General features: G+C 33.4%; 1 protein-coding gene across 3 annotated transcripts in view; it reads right to left on the bottom strand.

The window, feature by feature from the left end:
• LOC105344708 (deleted in malignant brain tumors 1 protein) overlaps window positions 1-20,387 on the bottom strand; it is a 40,050-nt gene continuing 19,663 nt past the window's right edge. For 2 of the 3 annotated variants that reach the window (XM_066078872.1, XM_066078874.1), the window contains 24 exons: window positions 19,463-19,613; window positions 18,284-18,462; window positions 17,840-17,984; window positions 17,497-17,666; window positions 16,504-16,654; window positions 15,264-15,442; window positions 14,821-14,965; window positions 14,463-14,632; window positions 13,393-13,543; window positions 12,296-12,474; window positions 11,832-11,976; window positions 11,474-11,643; window positions 10,477-10,627; window positions 9,305-9,483; window positions 8,862-9,006; window positions 8,521-8,687; window positions 7,639-7,789; window positions 7,255-7,436; window positions 5,724-6,272; window positions 5,433-5,615; window positions 4,220-4,768; window positions 2,224-4,110; window positions 1,901-2,020; window positions 1-1,606 (listed from right to left, as the gene is read on the bottom strand). In XM_066078872.1, coding sequence (XP_065934944.1) covers window positions 1,518-1,606; window positions 1,901-2,020; window positions 2,224-4,110; window positions 4,220-4,768; window positions 5,433-5,615; window positions 5,724-6,272; window positions 7,255-7,436; window positions 7,639-7,789; window positions 8,521-8,687; window positions 8,862-9,006; window positions 9,305-9,483; window positions 10,477-10,627; window positions 11,474-11,643; window positions 11,832-11,976; window positions 12,296-12,474; window positions 13,393-13,543; window positions 14,463-14,632; window positions 14,821-14,965; window positions 15,264-15,442; window positions 16,504-16,654; window positions 17,497-17,666; window positions 17,840-17,984; window positions 18,284-18,462; window positions 19,463-19,613 — 6,287 coding nt within the window. In that variant the 3' untranslated portion in view covers window positions 1-1,517. The remainder of the gene's footprint in view (window positions 1,607-1,900; window positions 2,021-2,223; window positions 4,111-4,219; window positions 4,769-5,432; window positions 5,616-5,723; window positions 6,273-7,254; window positions 7,437-7,638; window positions 7,790-8,520; window positions 8,688-8,861; window positions 9,007-9,304; window positions 9,484-10,476; window positions 10,628-11,473; window positions 11,644-11,831; window positions 11,977-12,295; window positions 12,475-13,392; window positions 13,544-14,462; window positions 14,633-14,820; window positions 14,966-15,263; window positions 15,443-16,503; window positions 16,655-17,496; window positions 17,667-17,839; window positions 17,985-18,283; window positions 18,463-19,462; window positions 19,614-20,387) is intronic. The other variant, XM_066078873.1, reaches the window with a different exon arrangement.

Raw genomic sequence — 20,387 nt, 5'->3', positions numbered from 1 at the left:
TTATTTGGATAGACATTTTATTTAAAGCAAGTCAAATGACAGATTTGACAAAAAGCATAAATGTTATATAATAGTTACAAATAACATGCAAGTACAAGCATATTTTTTAAAACAAAAAGGGCAACTGTTATTTGAGTTTACCAAGGAGGGGGGGGGGGGGGTCCGAGACATATTTTTGGTAATTTTATAATGCACATAGAAGAAATATGAAATGAAATTTGCAAGGGGGGGGGGTCTGGATCACTGGACCCCCCCCCAAATCTGAGTCTCACATGGCAGCTGTTTGTGAATAGCTTGAGGAAAAGCAAGCTAAGGAAGGTAATGTTATTTTTCTTTCCTGTATTTAAATATTGTTACTATCTCCTTAATAAAATTTAATCTTTGTTTTCGTTGTTTTTTTTAGCCAATTGCCATCAATACCAAAATGCAAATATTGAGTTTATTTTGTACATCACATTTTACATGTATGGCCTCAAACATAATCTATATATACTTATAAATTAAGGCATTTTCCAAAAACTACAAAATGCCTGCACCAGAGTACTTGCTTACATCTTTGGTATTTCAACACATGTGAGATAATGTCCGTAAAGTACAATTGAATTTTAACTGATCAGTTATTATTGTGAAATTGATCAAAACCCTACTTTCATTTTCGATAAACAAGCCCGAAATAGCATAAATGAGAATAAGGTGATGGACACGATTTAGCAGATCCAAGTCAGGGATAGTCTCGATCAAAATATATATTTGCAATGAAATAATATTGAATGATTACGTATAGAGTGAATATATTTACTGTGAGCCTATTCAGAGAATTAATACAAAAAAGTTAAATAAATAAAATGAAACAAATAATACAATTTTAATATTAATGGAAAGAACTTTCCAGAACGGGGTGCCTAGAAACGGGTTGACTAATTTACATCATATAGCGAAAAGTGTAGGGCGAGTTAACCATCCGCTTTGACCAGCTACTTTCAGTCTGACAACTTTGAATTAAAATGGTTTGTTTTTTATTTCAATTCTAAAGGATGAAGATAATGAAAAATCTGGACAAAGTATATACAAAAATGAAACAAAATATGGTTCAACATATTAAGCATTAAATCATAATAATGTGTAAAGTGTTAATTCCCGCGCTGCGCAGGGTATCACCCAGTATAATATGAAGTAAATACACACAACAGTAAATAATATTTAGATGTTCAACATTTATTTTCAGAAAGAACAGAAAATTGAGGTTGTGTTCTACCGGGTAAATAATTGCAAAGAAAGAGCAAAGGTCATTGTTTTAATATATGCAGCAGTAGATTAACGATGTAACAAATAAATCTTTCTCTGATAAAAATTTTTCTTAAACACAGCTATTCCACTAAGAAATTTCTTTCTACAAATCAGAAATATACATGCATAAAATTTCTATACATTGAAGATAGAGTAGCAGGAGAAGGCATGTTACGTAAATGTATTCAATAATCACACTTTAATATCCTCAAACAAAATGTTCCACAGCATTAACATTCCGGCCCGGTTTTACACGAACCGTCCGGGCACCTATAAAGGCCCTCTGGGCAAGTCCTGTCGGCTTGACCGCCACCATTGCCTGTCAATGAACAAATACATTCTTATCATTAGAAGTCAGTAAAACTACTTTGAAACAGCGTTGCGTCTTTTCTTTTTGTTTAAGAATACTTTCACTTAATGATGAAAACAGTAAAATAAGCTAAAAATATGTTCTCATTGAAAAAATTACAAAATACAAATCTATTTACATGGAGTAATGTATTGAAAATTACTCAAAACTAAAAATACCGCTACTTGTTTCTAAGATATATTCAATGCACGTTATACAACAATGAATTAAAAAAGATATTGAAATTGGAGCATGGAAACTTACACACAGCAGGAATTTCATCACTATTGTCAGCACAATCTGGTAAACCATCACAAACATAATCTTTGTCTATACAGTGGACCTTATTGTGACATTCAAATTCCATTGCGGGATTGTTACAAACTAAAACAATATTAGAAAAAGATTGCAGGACCACACGACTCAAAAAACGGAAATAATAAAGAGGTAATTTAAATAAAAAATTATAATGCTATAATAAATATTAAGAAACGTAACGTAAAGTCATTTGAGAATTTTAAATCCTAATGGAAGCACACTGGTCATTATAATCGCTATTGAATCTGATAATAATTCAGAAAACTTACTTGAACAACTGTTTGTGTTGCATTCCACTGTTACATTAGCTTCTCCCTCGCATTGTTTACCTCCATGTTGCGGCGATGGATTTGTACAAGTTCTTCTACGCATTGAAGTTCCTCCCCCACACGTGACGGTACATTCTGTCCATGAACTCCATTCGCTATAACCCCCATCTACTGGACAACTGATGTTATTGCAATTTTCAGATTGCCCTGATTCACCGGAGCATTCCTTTCCTCCAAAATGTGGAGATGGATTTGTACAGGTGCGACTTCGCACTCTAGCTCCTCCTCCACATGTAACCGAACACATTGTCCAAGCCCCCCAATCAGAAAAATTTCCATCTATTGGACACTCATGAGCATTGCAATCAAGGGAATCCGCAGTTTCCCCTTCGCATTCTTTCCCCCCGTTTTGTGGGACAGGATTTGTGCATGACCTATTTCTTATTTGAATACCTCCACCACAAGTTGACGAACAAAGTGACCATTCATTCCATATGCTTAAACCGCCATCTATTGGACATGGTAATGGGTTACACTGAGAAAATTGTTGAAACGAACCCGAGCAATTCCGTCCACCAAACGCCGGAAAAGGATCATTGCACAGCCTAAACCTTGTTTTTATGCCTCCTCCACAGCTATGAGAACAAAGAGTCCATGTCCCCCACTCGTTAAAGTGTCCATCAACTGGACACGGTTGAGTGTTGCATTGTAAATGATCTTCATTGATCCCGTTACATTGTTTACCTCCATTCTGAGGAAGAGGATTGTCACATCGTCGCAATCTTAGTTTGGAGCCCCCACCACATGAATTAGAACACTGTGACCATGTGGTCCAATCGCCATATTTTCCATCAATCGGACAAAGTTGTATATTACAGTCTATAATTTGCTCGGAATTACCAGTGCAGTTTTTACCTCCAAATAAAGGAGAAGGGTTTGTACAGGATCGTGATCGTATTGAAGTTCCACTACCACAAGAGACAGTGCACGAGGACCATGCACCCCATAATGAAAAACCACCATCAATAGGACACTGATGTTCATTACAATTTAGAAACTCAGACAAACTACCTTCGCAATGCTTTCCTCCATATTTAGGTGACGGATTGGTACATGATCGATTACGTATATTCAAACCCCCTCCGCAACTTTTGGAGCAATCAGTCCAGTTGCTCCATTCAGTGAATCCTCCATTAATTGGACAAGGCAATTCGTTGCACGTTAGGTTTTGTGAAGCATTTCCTATACAGTTTTTACCACCATACTTAGGTGTTGGTGAATTACAAAGCCTCCGCCTTACTTTATAACCCCCTTCACAGCGTTTGGAACACATCGACCATGAACCCCAATTTCCAAAACCACCATTTACTGGACAAGGAGACGTGTTGCAGATATCTGAATCTGTGAAATTATCTGAGCAATTGGATCCCCCGTGTCGAGGAGATGGATTAGTGCATGCCCTTTCTCTTGTTTTGAATCCACCCCCACATGAAACGGAGCAAACAGACCACATATTCCACTCACTGAAACCCCCATGAATAGGACAAGAACCAAGATTACAAGTCAGTGTATCTGTGCTTGATCCCTGACACTGTCGACCTCCATTTTCAGGCCTGGGATTTGAACAGAATCTTCTTCGTATTTGATTGCCGGTACCGCATGTTACACTGCAATCTAACCAAGAACTCCAATGTCCCCAATTACCGTCCACTGGACAGCCTGCTATACTGCATTCTGTATTTTCTGAGTAAGTTCCAGTGCAGTTTCTGCCATTTCTGGTAGGTACTGGATTTGTACATGTCCGGCGTCTTGACTTGAGACCATGTCCGCACGTCCTACTACATTTTGTCCACTTAGTCCATTCACTGAATCCACCATCCACAGACGCTGAAGTAAAAGAAATACGTTTAGAAAAAATGTAATGCAAATTTAAGTACTACTATTGTTATTTTATTTTAACTCAAGCTATACCCCCCCCCCCCCCAAAAAAAAATACCTTGACATGTTCTGGTTTGCACTGCATTGAGAATATGTGAAAGAGCGCTGAACGATGATACTTGGAAGACGTGTTCATCGCTGGGTGACGATGCGATAGACTGAAGCTCTTCTATTTTAGGTCCACTTCCAACTCCAATCGAAAATATGCGCACTCCTTCATTGCGCAGTAAAGCAGCTTCTTCTTTTGTCTTTTCAGAGTTATCGGACTTTCCATCCGTAAACAAAATTACTATATCTGCAGCATCTGCCCTTTTGGTGTTAAAAATAGACACCCTTGCATATTCAAGTGCTCTGTCAGTTTCTGTAGATCCTCCAGCTGCATACTGAATGTGCTCAATGCTTGTCATAATGGCATTTATATTATTAAAGTCGAGAAATCCAAATATTTTTCTTGCGGAAGTACTGTATGTTATGACACTAAATCTAAAAAATACTGAATTCAAACCTCGAACCACATCTCCTACAAACGTTTTCATTGTGTTAAAGTGATCTGACCCAACACTTCCGCTTTCATCCATGATAATCAGAATGTCTGCATTTCCACAATCTACAATATTCAAAATAGCAAGCTAGGTTTTTACCTATTCTTAAAATAAAAAAATATCTTACAATATGAAAATCGGATTAATCTACGAATTAGATGAAACTATTTTCCTAAGACTAGTTTTGACGAAACTACAGAATAAGTTATCAATGAACACTTTTTAGATGGTTTTTATTTCCATTTAATATTCTTTCGTCAAATTAGATCTACGGGTAAAAAATTTATTTTGATTTTTTTCAGCTTTTAGCCGTTTTGAAATAATACTTTGGATGTCATGTTTTCCTGCGCAACAAAGACAGGAAAACATGACATCCGAATTAAATATGGAAATTAAAAAGCCTTCTTGTTGAGATTTTATTTTATTACATGACATATTATTTTACAACTTTGCATCATCAGTTGATAATAGTCAGTAAATGAACAGGAAGAGATTCTGTCTTCAAATGAAATTAAAATCATCTATTTACTCTTTCGGAAATTTAAATATATTATTTTTATTTTTATTTAATTTTATACCCTTTTGTGATTGCTTTTTAATATGAGAATAACACTTTAAATTCATAAATAAAGGTATTTAGAGTTTTTCTAGGACATACACTGTAAAGTGTATAATTAAACATGAGTTTCATTCAAATGCTCAAGGTATGTTCTTTATATATATATATACCGTGCACTGGACAGCCTGCTATACTGCATTCTGTATTTTCTGAGTAAGTTCCAGTGCAGTTTCTGCCATTTCTGGTAGGTACTGGATTTGTACATGTCCGGCGTCTTGACTTGAGACCATGTCCGCACGTCCTACTACATTTTGTCCACATAGTCCATTCACTGAATCCACCATCCACAGACGCTGAAGTAAAAGAAATACGTTTAGAAAAAATGTAATGCAAATTTAAGTACTACTATTGTTATTTTATTTTAACTCAAGCTATGCCCCCCCCCCCCCAAAAAAAAATACCTTGACATGTTCTGGTTTGCACTGCATTGAGAATATGTGAAAGAGCGCTGAACGATGATACTTGGAAGACGTGTTCATCGCTGGGTGACGATGCGATAGACTGAAGCTCTTCTATTTTAGGTCCACTTCCAACTCCAATCGAAAATATGCGCACTCCTTCATTGCGCAGTAAAACAGCTTCTTCTTTTGTCTTTTCAGAGTTATCGGACTTTCCATCCGTAAACAAAATTACTATATCTGCAGCATCTGCCCTTTTGGTGTTAAAAATAGACACCCTTGCATATTCAAGTGCTCTGTCAGTTTCTGTAGATCCTCCAGCTGCATACTGAATGTGCTCAATGCTTGTCATAATGGCATTTATATTATTAAAGTCGAGAAATCCAAATATTTTTCTTGCGGAAGTACTGTATGTTATGACACTAAATCTAAAAAATACTGAATTCAAACCTCGAACCACATCTCCTACAAACGTTTTCATTGTGTTAAAGTGATCTGACCCAACACTTCCGCTTTCATCCATGATAATCAGAATGTCTGCATTTCCACAATCTACAATATTCAAAATAGCAAGCTAGGTTTTTACCTATTCTTAAAATAAAAAAAATATCTTACAATATGAAAATCGGATTAATCTACGAATTAGATGAAACTATTTTCCTAAGACTAGTTTTGACGAAACTACAGAATAAGTTATCAATGAACACTTTTTAGATGGTTTTTATTTCCATTTAATATTCTTTCGTCAAATTAGATCTACGGGTAAAAAATTTATTTTGATTTTTTTCAGCTTTTAGCCGTTTTGAAATAATACTTTGGATGTCATGTTTTCCTGCGCAACAAAGACAGGAAAACATGACATCCGAATTAAATATGGAAATTAAAAAGCCTTCTTGTTGAGATTTTATTTTATTACATGACATATTATTTTACAACTTTACATCATCAGTTGATAATAGTCAGTAAATGAACAGGAAGAGATTCTGTCTTCAAATGAAATTAAAATCATCTATTTACTCTTTCGGAAATTTAAATATATTATTTTTATTTTTATTTAATTTTATACCCTTTTGTGATTGCTTTTTAATATGAGAATAACACTTTAAATTCATAAATAAAGGTAATTAGAGTTTTTCTAGGACATACACTGTAAAGTGTATAATTAAACATGAGTTTCATTCAAATGCTCAAGGTATGTTCTTTATATATATATATATATATATATATATATATATATATATATATATATATATATATATATATATATATATATAATTTAAAAATGATAAATATCCAGAATAAAATCACAAATTGATCCTATTAACCGCAAACGTTTTCGCCATTCCTGGCTCTTCAGGCAGTTATGTAATTTTTAAATTATTTAAAACTGTGCCGATTTATTTTTTGTTGTATTGGGAAATTATATATATATATATATATATAAATTTATTGTTGAATTTAACTACCTTAGAATCTGAAACAGGTTAAAGTCTTCTCTATATGCATAATTGCATGTGCAAATGGAAAAGCATACCCGTAAAATAACTGTGACACAAAACCCCCGCATCTTCGTTGTGCCTACAGTTGTGTGAACCCAAAGCATTCTGGGGGCATGTAAATAAGTCGGTGTCATTATCTGTGCAGCGAAGATTGTCCATCCATATCCTACCATTTCCTTGTCCGAAAAACGCTTGCCCCTTTGCCGTAGCATTCATGCTACATGTACATTGAACAAAAAGATGAAAGCTTAATAAATCAACAACTTTCACCATAAATTATCAATTAGAACAGATTGATATGCTCACTTCTTATTGTTGGATGGGATAACCCAACATTATGAGACAGCATTCTAAATTAACATAATTTTAAAAATGCAAATACCTGTTTCTTACACTAGCACACAAATTACATCATTTACCTTGGTAAACCTAGCATGGAGCAGATAACAGCGGCATCTTTGTCATCGAAGCTATCATCACAAACTGTACCCCATTCCCCTTTAATGAACACCTCCACTCGACCCTGCGCTGAGGAATTTCCCCCGACCAGTCGAACTTTATTTATAGGTGCTGAAAAGAAAACAATCGTGAACTGTTTCCACAGCTTTCCGTGAAATGCACCCATTTTCGTCTTCAGACGAAACGCAATGGTAGAGTATTTACTACCATTCTCTTCTACAACATTTCATCTACAAAACTACATATAGCATGTGTCCTTTTATGTCTGTCTGCAAAAGTCTCGCTGACTAGAAAAGTTTTTTCACAACACGAACCACGATGCTAAGATCTTGGGCAGAATGCAGAACATAAGAATTTTTTTTTTTAAATATTTACTAAGTTTGAAAACATCAGTTGATCATCAACCAAAAAAAAAACCGAATACTACACATTATATAACTGATATAAGCTTTGTATCACACATTGTAAACAACGATATTTTTGGCATCTCATAACCCCATACGTGATACGTAATTATGTTTTTTAAATTCCCATATCAAGCGACGTGCACTTATTTAGTACTTTGACACATAACTCCTGCATCTTCCGTCTGGTTACAATCACAACTCCCCATAACTTTTCCAGTCCCGATGAGACAGAATTATTTCATTCGGGGGGGGGGGGGGGGGGCTTTCATAAACTAAGCCCTGCTCCAAACCGATATCTGTTTAATATTTTCTCTACAAAACGTCATTTTTGTAAATAATAAAAATGTATTGTTTTGATGTAAGTTTTAAATTCATAAATTTAATTGAAATATTGAAAATATTAAGTATGTAGTTTACAATAAAATACACAAGTACTTGAACAAATAACTCCTGCATCTTCAGAGTGGTCACAGTTATGGTTCACCAAAGTTTTGTTACAATCAAATATATCATTTTCTGTCCCTTGGCATGAGACATCGTCCATCCAGATTGGGCCTTGTCCCTGGCCAAATCGAGCCGTGTCGGTTGATGTGGCATTTTCTCTGTCAATTATCAGATTTCAAATTCAAATAATGTTTCAAACACGGTTTATGTATTGAAATTTGATTAAAAAGACTTGAAAATAAAATAGCTTTCAAGTGAATTTAGAGTAACATAAGAGTAATGTAAAAAAAAGAAGTAAAAGAAATGAGTCTAGCTGTAAAATGTGCAGATACCTTGAATATCCCAGCATAAAACATACTACAGACGCGTCCTTGCTATCCCATGAGTCATCGCACACAGTACCCCACTCATTGTTATGAAAAATTTCCAATCTTCCTTCCTGTGAATCAGTTCCACCAACGAGTCTTATATTAGGTGCTTTAATGTAATTGAAAAAAATCTAAGTAACACAATTGTTGAATATTTGACCAATTCGTTACCAATCAAACAAAACCTTTGTCTATTTTGTAGTCACTTATTCCCATTAAATTTACGAGAACTCTACTAAAAATAGCTGAGTTGAGGAAGACAAAACGTGTAATTTAAAATATTAGTACTATGATGCTTTCGTGAAAATAAAGGTTTATTTATAAATATGTTGTTTAAACTTTAACAATATAGTTTTAAGTGTTTTTAAATCTAGTCCAACAATACATGCACAAGTGGACAAACATACCCGCAAACATGTTACACTCAACCCCCGCATCTTCATAGTGTCCACAGTTGTGTGAACCAACAATGTTCTGTGAGCAGTTAAATATATTGGTGTCATAATCTGTACATCCTAGCTCATCAATCCATATTCTACCAGTTCCTTGTCCAAAGAATGCTTGCTGTTTACTCTTAGCATTCATGCTACAATTAACAAAGATTAAGAATCAGGAACGTTACAATCAATTATTTTCTTTAACATGGAGATTCTTATGGTTAAATACTATAACCTAGCATTCAGCAGGCGCTAGTAACGTTTCATATGAATGCTTGCTATTTTCCCTTAGCATTTATGCTACAATGAACAAAGGGAATAAACATTTTCTTCAACAAGGACAACAATTTTGTTATGAATAATTCAAATTGGGTAACCCAGCATTGAGCAATCGATAGTAGAGTTTGATAAAATGTCCCCTAATTAAAGGGGGAGAAAACTAAACATACGTAGTACAATTAATCAAATTATTAACATCTATTGTGACAGTATAAACATGTAATTGGTTTTTCAATAAAATTCTGAAACACGGATAATCAGGTAGTTTATATCGATTGTTTTATTTAAATTTCCCTCCGCTATGGGAACTGCAGTTAGATTATCATCTATGACGTCACATCATCAGGCCCGGTTTGTTTCATCATATATTTGCTCTAAACTGACAAAGTCTGGAAAAGTATGGAAACAAATTTGTTCTTTCAATTCGTTCTGTTTACCAAAGAAATTAAGAGAAGATTTTCCACTTAATCATAAACACTGCATTCTCAATCACTCAAGGAATGTTACATATGTACACATCATTACCTAAGATTAGAGGATTAATGTCAGAGGAATCTTAGCGTAATTTAGAGGCTTTGTTAACATATGCTAGACATCAAATAAAATGTCTGCTGTAATGTTGTTTTTATAACCATCTAATTTAAGATTTTTAGGATCTATTTAAATCATTCATATCACAGAATATTTTTCAGTATTTTTTGGTTTGAGTTAAAATTCACTCGGTGTTTATATATATATATATATATATATATATATATATATATATATATATATATATATATATATATATATATATATATATATAAGCAAAAAAACTGTGGCATTCCTTACCTTTTAATTTACACATTCACCCTCTGTTTTACCTGCTGTATCCAAGCATTAAGCAGACGACAGCTGCATCTTTGTCATCGAAGCTATCATCACAAACTGTACCCCATTCCCCTTTAATGAACACCTCCACTCGACCCTGCGCTGAGGAATTTCCCCCTACCAGTCGAACTTTGTTTATAGATGCTGAAAAGAAAAGAAATAAAAACTGGTTCAACAGGCGCTTGTTTCTGTAATAAAAGTTCAACCATGTAGTATAATAATAGCATAAGGTATTTAACTCTGGTTTTCTTGGTGTATCCCTTTCCGTGAAATGTACTCATTTTCGTCTTCAGACGAAACGCAATGGTAGAGTATTTACTACCATTTTCGTCTACTACGAAAATTTATCTACAAAACTATATTTGGCATGTATCCCTTTATTTATTTATTTCTGCATAAGCAACGTCTAAAATTTTCTCGCCGACTAGAAAAGTTGTTTCACAACACGAAACTCTATGTTAAGATCGTAGGCAGAATGCAGAACATTAGAAAAATATATTTTTAAAGTATTTACTAAATTTTAAAACATTGCGAAAATCAAGCATGGTGATCATCGACAAACCAATCCAAAATACACCTTATACAACCAATAAGGCTTTGTACCACCCATTGTAAACAGTGATAAAAAAGTGTTTAAAATTACCATATCAAGCGACGTGCAGTTATTCATTACTTATTTGGAACATTACTCCTGCATCCTCAGATTGGTTAGAGCTATTACTCCCCATGAATTTGTTAGTCCCTATGAGACAGAATTTTTTCTTTCATGGGTATGGGGGGGGGGGGAGCTCATAAACTAAACTTTGCTCGAAACCCACATTTGTGTAATATTTTCTTTAAAAAACGTCATATTTATAATCAATAAGAATTCATTTTTCGAACTTAGTGTTAAATTTATGAAATTGATTTTCATTTTATTCGGAGGACGGGAACATCGATATGAATATTGAAAACATTAGGTATGTATTTTACGATAAAATATACTAGTACTTTTTGAGCAAATAACTCCTGCATCATCAGAATGGTCACAATTATGGTTCACCAAAGTTTTGTTACAATCAAATATATCATTCTCTGTCCCTTGGCATGAGACATCGTCCATCCAGATTGGGCCTTGTCCCTGGCCAAATCGAACCGTGCCTGTCGATATGGCATTTTTTCTGTCAATTATCAGATTTCAAATTCAAATAATGTGTCAAACACGATTTATGTATTGAAATTTGATTAAAAAGTCTTGAAAATAGCATGGCTTTGAAATGCATTTAGAGTAACATAAGAGAAACATATTAGTTAACGAATCATTAATGTAAGAAAACGAAATGAGTCTAGTTGTAAAATGTGCAGATACCTTGAATATCCCAGCATAAAACATACTACAGACGCGTCCTTGCTATCCCATGAGTCATCGCACACAGTACCCCACTCATTGTTATGAAAAATTTCCAATCTTCCTTCCAGTGAATCATTTCCACCAACGAGTCTTATATTAGGTGCTTTAATGTAATTGAAAAAAAATATAAGTAACACACTTGTTGAATACTTGATCAATTCATATGGTTTACCCAATCAATCAAAATCTTTGTCTATTTTGTAGTCACTTATTAGCTTTAAATTTACGAGAACTCTACTTAAAAGAAGTTGAGCTGAGAAAGAAAAATTTGTTATTTAAAAAATAAATGCTGTAATGCAATCGTGCAATTCATTCATAAAAATAAAGGTTTATTTATAAATATGCTGTTAACACTTAAACCATATAGTTTTAACAGTTTTGAAATCTAGTCCAAATATACATGCTCAAGTGGACAAACATACCAGCAAACATGTTACACACAACCCCCGCATCTTCCCCGTGCGAACAGTCGTGTATACCCATAGCATTCCGTGAGCATGTTAATATATTTGTGTCATAATCTGTACATTCTAGCTGATCCATCCATATTCTACCATGTCCTTGTCCAAAGAATGCTTGCTGTTTACTTTTAGCATTCATGCTACAATGAACATAGAAAGAAAAATAATTACGTCAACAAAGACAACAATTTTTTAATGAAATTATTTAAATTATGTAACCCAGCATTGAGCAGACGATAGCAAAGTTTAGTAACTTAGACTGCCCCCCCCCCTATTTAAAGTAGGAGGAAACTATACATACGTAGTACTTTGAATCAAATAAATAACATCTATTATAACTGTATATCATATATCTTTTGAATAAAACCCTGAAAATGAATAAACCAGGTGTTATCGATTAATCAATTTAACTTTACCACCGATTTACCACCAACTTTTGCTCTTAACTGACAAATTCTGGAAAGTAAAGGAACCACATCGGTTTAATTTTTTTTACCAAAAATAAAATAAAGAGAAGACATTTGCTTCACCAAAAGCATTGCATGCTCAATCATTGAAGTTATTATATCTGTAGACGTTATTATTTTAAATGAGAGGAGTGAGATCAGAGAAATAGTTGTAAGGTTTTGCCAACATATGCTAGACATCGTAGAAAATGTTTGCTGTCGTTTTAATACTATTTAATTCTAAATTTCAAGGACTGTGGGTGTATTTTAAGCATCCCGATTATAAAGTATTTATCTTCATGTAGATGTAGCGAAAAAAATTTCATTTTTGACTCGGCTTAAATTCGTTTCCAACATTGAAAAATGAATCCATATGTGTTTTCAATAAACCGGTCCTGAAATCAACAATATAAAAACGTGTATTCATAAACTAACAAATAGATTTCGTCAACAAACCTCAACTAGTTAAATTCATTAGATTTACATATTTATATAAACATCATGATTTTTTTCAGTTGATTAATTGCGTTACAAAATTTTGAGCCAAAGCAGAGAACAGTATATAATAAATCAGATGTTGTGACGCCGAAATAAATGTTTTTTTTATTTTACCTGCTGTAACCCAACATTGAACAGACGACAGCTGCATCTTTGTCATCGAAATTATCATCACACACTGTCCCCCATTCTTCATTATAAAACACCTCTACTCGTCCTTCTGCCGAGGAATTTCCCCCAACCAGTCGAACATTGATCATTTGAGCTAAAAAAAAAAAATTAATAATAATATTATAATAATAATAAATATATGTTTAGGAGTCTAATAATATAAAAAATAAGGGCAAGTCACAGTAGCTTATTTTTTAATGGATTTTTAAGTTTATTATTATCATTTTTTAAAAATCTGTTTTTATCTAAAACACTACAACTTGCTGATACATATTACAGCAGCAAGATAGATAGAATGCAACGATCTACTTCTCGTATAACAAACACAATGGTAGAATATTTACTATCATTTTGTTCTACTACGAAAATTCATCTACAAAACTCTATATGGCATGTATCCCTTTATTTTTCTCTCTCTGCATAAGCAACGTCTAAAATTTTCTCGCCGACTTGAAAAGTTGTTCCACAACACAAAACTCTATGCTAAGATCTTGGGCAGAATGCAGAACATTAGAAAATATGTTTTTAAAGTATTTACTAATTTTTAAAACATTATAAAAATTAAGAATGGTGATCATTGACAAACCAATCCGAAAATATACCTCATATAACCGATAATGGCTTTTTACCACTCATTGTAAACAGTGATAAAAAGTGTTTAAAATTCCCATATCAAGCGACGTGCAGTTATTCATTACCTTTTTGGCACATTACTCCTGCATCCTCAGATTGGTTAGAGGTATTACTCCCCATGAATTTGTTAGTCCCTTTGAGACAGAATTGTTTCCTTCTTTGAGGGGAGGGGGGGGGGGGGCTCATAAACTATGCTTTGCTCCAAACCCACAATTGTGTAATATTTTCTTTCAGTAACGTCATATTTATACTCCATAAGAATTCTTTTTTGAAGTAATTGTTAATTTTATGAAATTGATTCTTTCGTTTTCGGAGGACGGATATTCGATATAAATATTGATAACATTAGGTATGTATTTTACAATAAAGTATACTGGTACTTTTTGAGCAAACAACTCCTGCATCATCAGAATGGTCACAATTGTGGTTCACCAAAGTTTTGTTACAATCAAATATATCATTTTCTATCCCTTGGCATGAGACATCGTCCATCCAGATTGGGCCTTGTCCCCGGCCAAATCGTGCCGTGCCTGTAGATATGGCATTTTCTCTGCCAATAATCAGATTTCAAACTCAAATAATGCTTCAAACACGATTTAGGTGTTGAAATTTGATAAAAAAGACTTCAAAATAACATGGCTTTGAAATGCATTTAGAATAACATAAGAGAACCATATTAGTTAACGAATCATTAATGTAAGAAAACGAAATGAGTCTAGCTGTAAAATGTGCAGATACCTTGAATATCCCAGCATAAAACATACTACAGACGCGTCCTTGCTATCCCATGAGTCATTGCACACAGTACCCCACTCATTGTTATATAAAATTTCCAATCTTCCTTCCTGTGAATCAGTTCCACCAACAAGTCTTATATTAGGTGCTTTAATGTAATTGAAAAAAATCTTAGTAACACAATTGTTGAATATTTGACCAATTCGTTACCAATCAAACAAAATCTTTGTCTTTTTTGTAGTCACTTATTCCCATTAAATTTACGAGAACTCTACTAAAAATAGCTGAGTTGAGGAAGACAAAACGTGTAATTTAAAATATTAGTACTATGATGCTTTCGTGAAAATAAAGGTTTATTTAGAAATATGTTGTTTAAACTTTAACAATATAGTTTTAAGTGTTTTTAAATCTAGTCCAACAATACATGCACAAGTGGACAAACATACCCGCAAACATGTTACACTCAACCCCCGCATCTTCATAGTGTCCACAGTTGTGTGAACCAACAATGTTCTGTGAGCAGTTAAATATATTGGTGTCATAATCTGTACATTTTAGCTCATCAATCCATATTCTACAAGTTCCTTGTCCAAAGAATGCTTGCTGTTTACTCTTAGCATTCATGCTACAATTAACAAAGATTAAGAATCAGGAACGTTACAATCAATTATTTTCTTTAACATGGAGATTCTTATTTAATAGTTAAATACTATAACCTAGCATTCAGCAGGCGCTAGTAACGTTTCATATGAATGCTTGCTATTTTCCCTTAGCATTTATGCTACAATGAACAAAGGGAATAAACATTTTCTTCAACAAGGACAACAATTTTGTTATGAATAATTCAAATTGGGTAACCCAGCATTGAGCAATCGATAGTAGAGTTTGATCAAATGTCCCCTAATTAAAGGGGATACGTAGTACAATTAATCAAATTATTAACATCTATTGTGACAGTATAAACATGTAATTGGTTTTTCAATAAAATTCTGAAACACGGATAATCAGGTAGTTTATATCGATTGTTTTATTTAAATCTCCCTCCGCTATGGGAACTGCAGTTAGATTATCATCTATGACGTCACATCATCAGGCCCGGTTTGTTTCATCATATATTTGCTCTAAACTGACAAAGTCTGGAAAAGTATGGAAACAAATTCGTTCTTTCAATTCGTTCTGTTTACCAAAGAAATCAAAAGAAGATTTTCCACTTAATCATAAACACTGCATTCTCAATCACTCAAGGAATGTTACATATGTACACATCATTACCTAAGATTAGAGGATTAATTTCAGAGGAATCTTAGCGTAATTTAGAGGCTTTGTTAACATATGCTAGACATCAAATAAAATGTCTGCTGTAATGTTGTTTTTTTAACCATCTAATTTAAGATTTTTAGGATCTATTTAAATCATTCATATCACAGAATATTTTTCAGTATTCTTTGGTTTGAGTTAAAATTCACTCGGTGTTAATATATATATATATATATATATATATATATATATATATATATATATATATATATATATATATATAAATATATATATATATATATATATATATATATATATATATATATATATATATATATATATATATATATATATATATATATATTTATATACAGAAAAAAACTATGGCATTCCTTAGCTTTTAATTTACACATTAACCCTCTGTTTTACCTGCTGTATCCAAGCATTGAGCAGATAACAGCTGCATCTTTGTCATCGAAGCTATCATCACAAACTGTACCCCATTCCCCTTTAATGAACACCTCCACTCGACCCTGCGCCGAGGAATTTCCACCTACCAGTCGAACTTTGTTTATAGGGGCTGAAAAGAAAAAAATCGTAAATTGGTTCCACAGGCGGGCGCTTGTTTCTGTAATAAAAGTTCAACCATGTAGTATAATAATAACATAAGGTATTTAAATCTTGTTTTTATGGAGTATCCCTTTCCGTGAAATGCACTCATTTTCGTCTTCAGACGAAACGCAATGGTAGAGTATTTACTACCATTTTCGTCTACTACGAAAATTCATCTACAAAACTATATTTGGCATGTATCCCTTTATTTATTTTTCTCTTTATAAGCAACGTCTAAAATTTTCTCGCCGACTAGAAAAGTTGTTTCACAACAAGAAACTCTTTGCTAAGATCTTAGGCAGATTGCAGAACATTAGAAAAATATGTTTTTAAAGTATTTACTAAATTTGAAAACAATGCGAAAATCAAGCATGGTGATCATCGACAAACCAATCCGAAATACTCCTCACACAACCGATAAGGCTTCGTACCACCCATTGTAAACAGTGATAAAAAGTGTTTAAAATTACCATATCAAGCGACGTGCAGTTATTCATTACTTTTTTGGCACATTACTCCTGCATCCTCAGATTGGTCAGAGCCATTACTCCCCATGAATTTGTTAGTCCCTTTAAGACAGAATTGTTTCCTTCTTTGAGGGGAGGGGGGGGGGGGCTCATAAACTAAGCTTTGCTGCAAAGCCACAATTGTGTAATATTTTCTTTAAGAAACGTCATATTTAAAATCAATAAGAATTCATTTTTCAAAGTAAGTGTTAAATTTATGATTTTTCGTTTGTCGGAGGACGGGTACCTCGATATAAATATTGATAACATTAGGTATGTATTTTACAATAAAGTATACTAGTACTTTTTGAGCAAATAACTCCTGCATCACCAGAATGGTCACAATAATGGTTCACCAAAGTTTTGTTACAATCAAATATATCATTTTCTGTCCCTTGGCATGAGACATCGTCCATCCAGATTGGGCCTTGTCCCTGGCCAAATCGAGCCGTGTCGGTTGATGTGGCATTTTCTCTGTCAATTATCAGATTTCAAATTCAAATAATGTTTCAAACACGGTTTATGTATTGAAATTTGATTAACAAGACTTGAAAATAAAATAGCTTTCAAGTGAATTTAGAGTAACATAAGAGTAATGTAAAAAATGAAGTAAAAGAAATGAGTCTAGCTGTAAAATGTGCAGATACCTTGAATATCCCAGCATAAAACATACTACAGACGCGTCCTTGCTATCCCATGAGTCATTGCACACAGTACCCCACTCATTGTTATATAAAATTTCCAATCTTCCTTCCAGTGAATCATTTCCACCAACGAGTCTTATATTAGGTGCTTTAATGTAATTGAAAAAAATCTAAGTAACATAATTGTTGAATATTTTGACCAATTCGTTACCAATCAAACAAAATCTTTGTCTATTTTGTAGTCACTTATTCCCATTAAATTTACGAGAACTCTACTAAAAATAGCTGAGTTGAGGAAGACAGAACGTGTAATTTAAAATATTAGTACTATGATGCTTTCGTGAAAATAAAGGTTTATTTAGAAATATGTTGTTTAAACTTTAACAATATAGTTTTAAGTGTTTTTAAATCTAGTCCAACAATACATGCACAAGTGGACAAACATACCCGCAAACATGTTACACTCAACCCCCGCATCTTCATAGTGTCCACAGTTGTGTGAACCAACAATGTTCTGTGAGCAGTTAAATATATTGGTGTCATAATCTGTACATTTTAGCTCATCAATCCATATCCTACCAGTTCCTTGTCCAAAGAATGCTTGCTGTTTACTCTTAGCATTCATGCTACAATTAACAAAGATTAAGAATCAGGAACGTTACAATCAATTATTTTCTTTAACATGGAGATTCTTATTTAATAGTTAAATACTATAACCTAGCATTCAGCAGGCGCTAGTAACGTTTCATATGAATGCTTGCTACTTTCCCTTAGCATTTATGCTACAATGAACAAAGGGAATAAACATTTTCTTCAACAAGGACAACAATTTTGTTATGAATAATTCAAATTGGGTAACCCAGCATTGAGCAATCGATAGTAGAGTTTGATCAAATGTCCCCTAATTAAAGGGGGAGAAAACTAAACATACGTAGTACAATTAATCAAATTATTAACATCTATTGTGACAGTATAAACATGTAATTGGTTTTTCAATAAAATTCTGAAACACGGATAATCAGGTAGTTTATATCGATTGTTTTATTTAAATCTCCCTCCGCTATGGGAACTGCAGTTAGATTATCATCTATAACGTCACATCATCAGGCCCGGTTTGTTTCATCATATATTTGCTCTAAACTGACAAAGTCTGGAAAAGTATGGAAACAAATTCGTTCTTTCAATTCGTTCTGTTTACCAAAGAAATCAAAAGAAGATTTTCCACTTAATCATAAACACTGCATTCTCAATCACTCAAGGAATGTTACATATGTACACATCATTACCTAAGATTAGAGGATTAATGTCAGAGGAATCTTAGCGTAATTTAGAGGCTTTGTTAACATATGCTAGACATCAAATAAAATGTCTGCTGTAATGTTGTTTTTTTAACCATCTAATTTAAGATTTTTAGGATCTATTCAAATCATTCATATCACAGAATATTTTTCAGTATTTTTTGGTTTGAGTTATAATTCACTCGGTGTTAATATATATATATATATATATATATATATATATATATATATATATATATATATATATATATATATATATATATATATATATAGAAAAAAACTATGGCATTCCTTAGCTTTTAATTTACACATTAACCATCTGTTTTACCTGCTGTATCCAAGCATTGAGCAGATAACAGCTGCATCTTTGTCATCGAAGCTATCATCACAAACTGTACCCCATTCCCCTTTAATGAACACCTCCACTCGACCCTGCGCCGAGGAATTTCCACCTACCAGTCGAACTTTGTTTATAGGGGCTGAAAAGAAAAAAATCGTAAATAGGTTCCACAGGCGGGCGCTTGTTTCTGTAATAAAAGTTCAACCATGTAGTATAATAATAACATAAGGTATTTAACTCTGGTTTTCTTGGAGTATCCCTTTCCGTGAAATGCACTCATTTTCGTCTTCAGACGAAACGCAATGGTAGAGTATTTACTACCATTTTCGTCTACTACGAAAATTCATCTACAAAACTATATTTGGCATGTATCCCTTTATTTACTTTTCTCTTCATAAGCAACGTCTAAAATTTTCTCGCCGACTAGAAAAGTTGTTTCACAACAAGAAACTCTTTGCTAAGATCTTAGGCAGATTGCAGAACATTAGAAAAATATGTTTTTAAAGTATTTACTAAATTTGAAAACAATGCGAAAATCAAGCATGGTGATCATCGACAAACCAATCCGAAATACTCCTCACACAGCCGATAAGGCTTCGTACCACCCATTGTAAACAGTGATAAAATGTTTTTAAAATTACCATATCAAGCGACGTGCAGTTATTCATTACTTTTTTGGCACATTACTCCTGCATCCTCAGATTAGTCAGAGCCATTACTCCCCATGAATTTGTTAGTCCCTTTGAGACAGAATTGTTTCCTTCTTTGAGGGGAGGGGGGGGGGGGGCTCATAAACTAAGCTTTGCTGCAAAGCCACAATTGTGTAATATTTTCTTTAAGAAACGTCATATTTATAATCAATAAGAATTCATTTTTCAAAGTAAGTGTTAAATTAATGAAATTGATTTTTCGT

This window comes from Magallana gigas, chromosome 3 (assembly GCF_963853765.1).
Source record: "Magallana gigas chromosome 3, xbMagGiga1.1, whole genome shotgun sequence".
NCBI classification, from domain to species: Eukaryota; Metazoa; Mollusca; class Bivalvia; order Ostreida; family Ostreidae; genus Magallana; species Magallana gigas.
The sequence above is the reverse complement of the archived record's forward strand: the minus strand, read 5'-3'. Positions and strand labels throughout refer to the sequence as shown.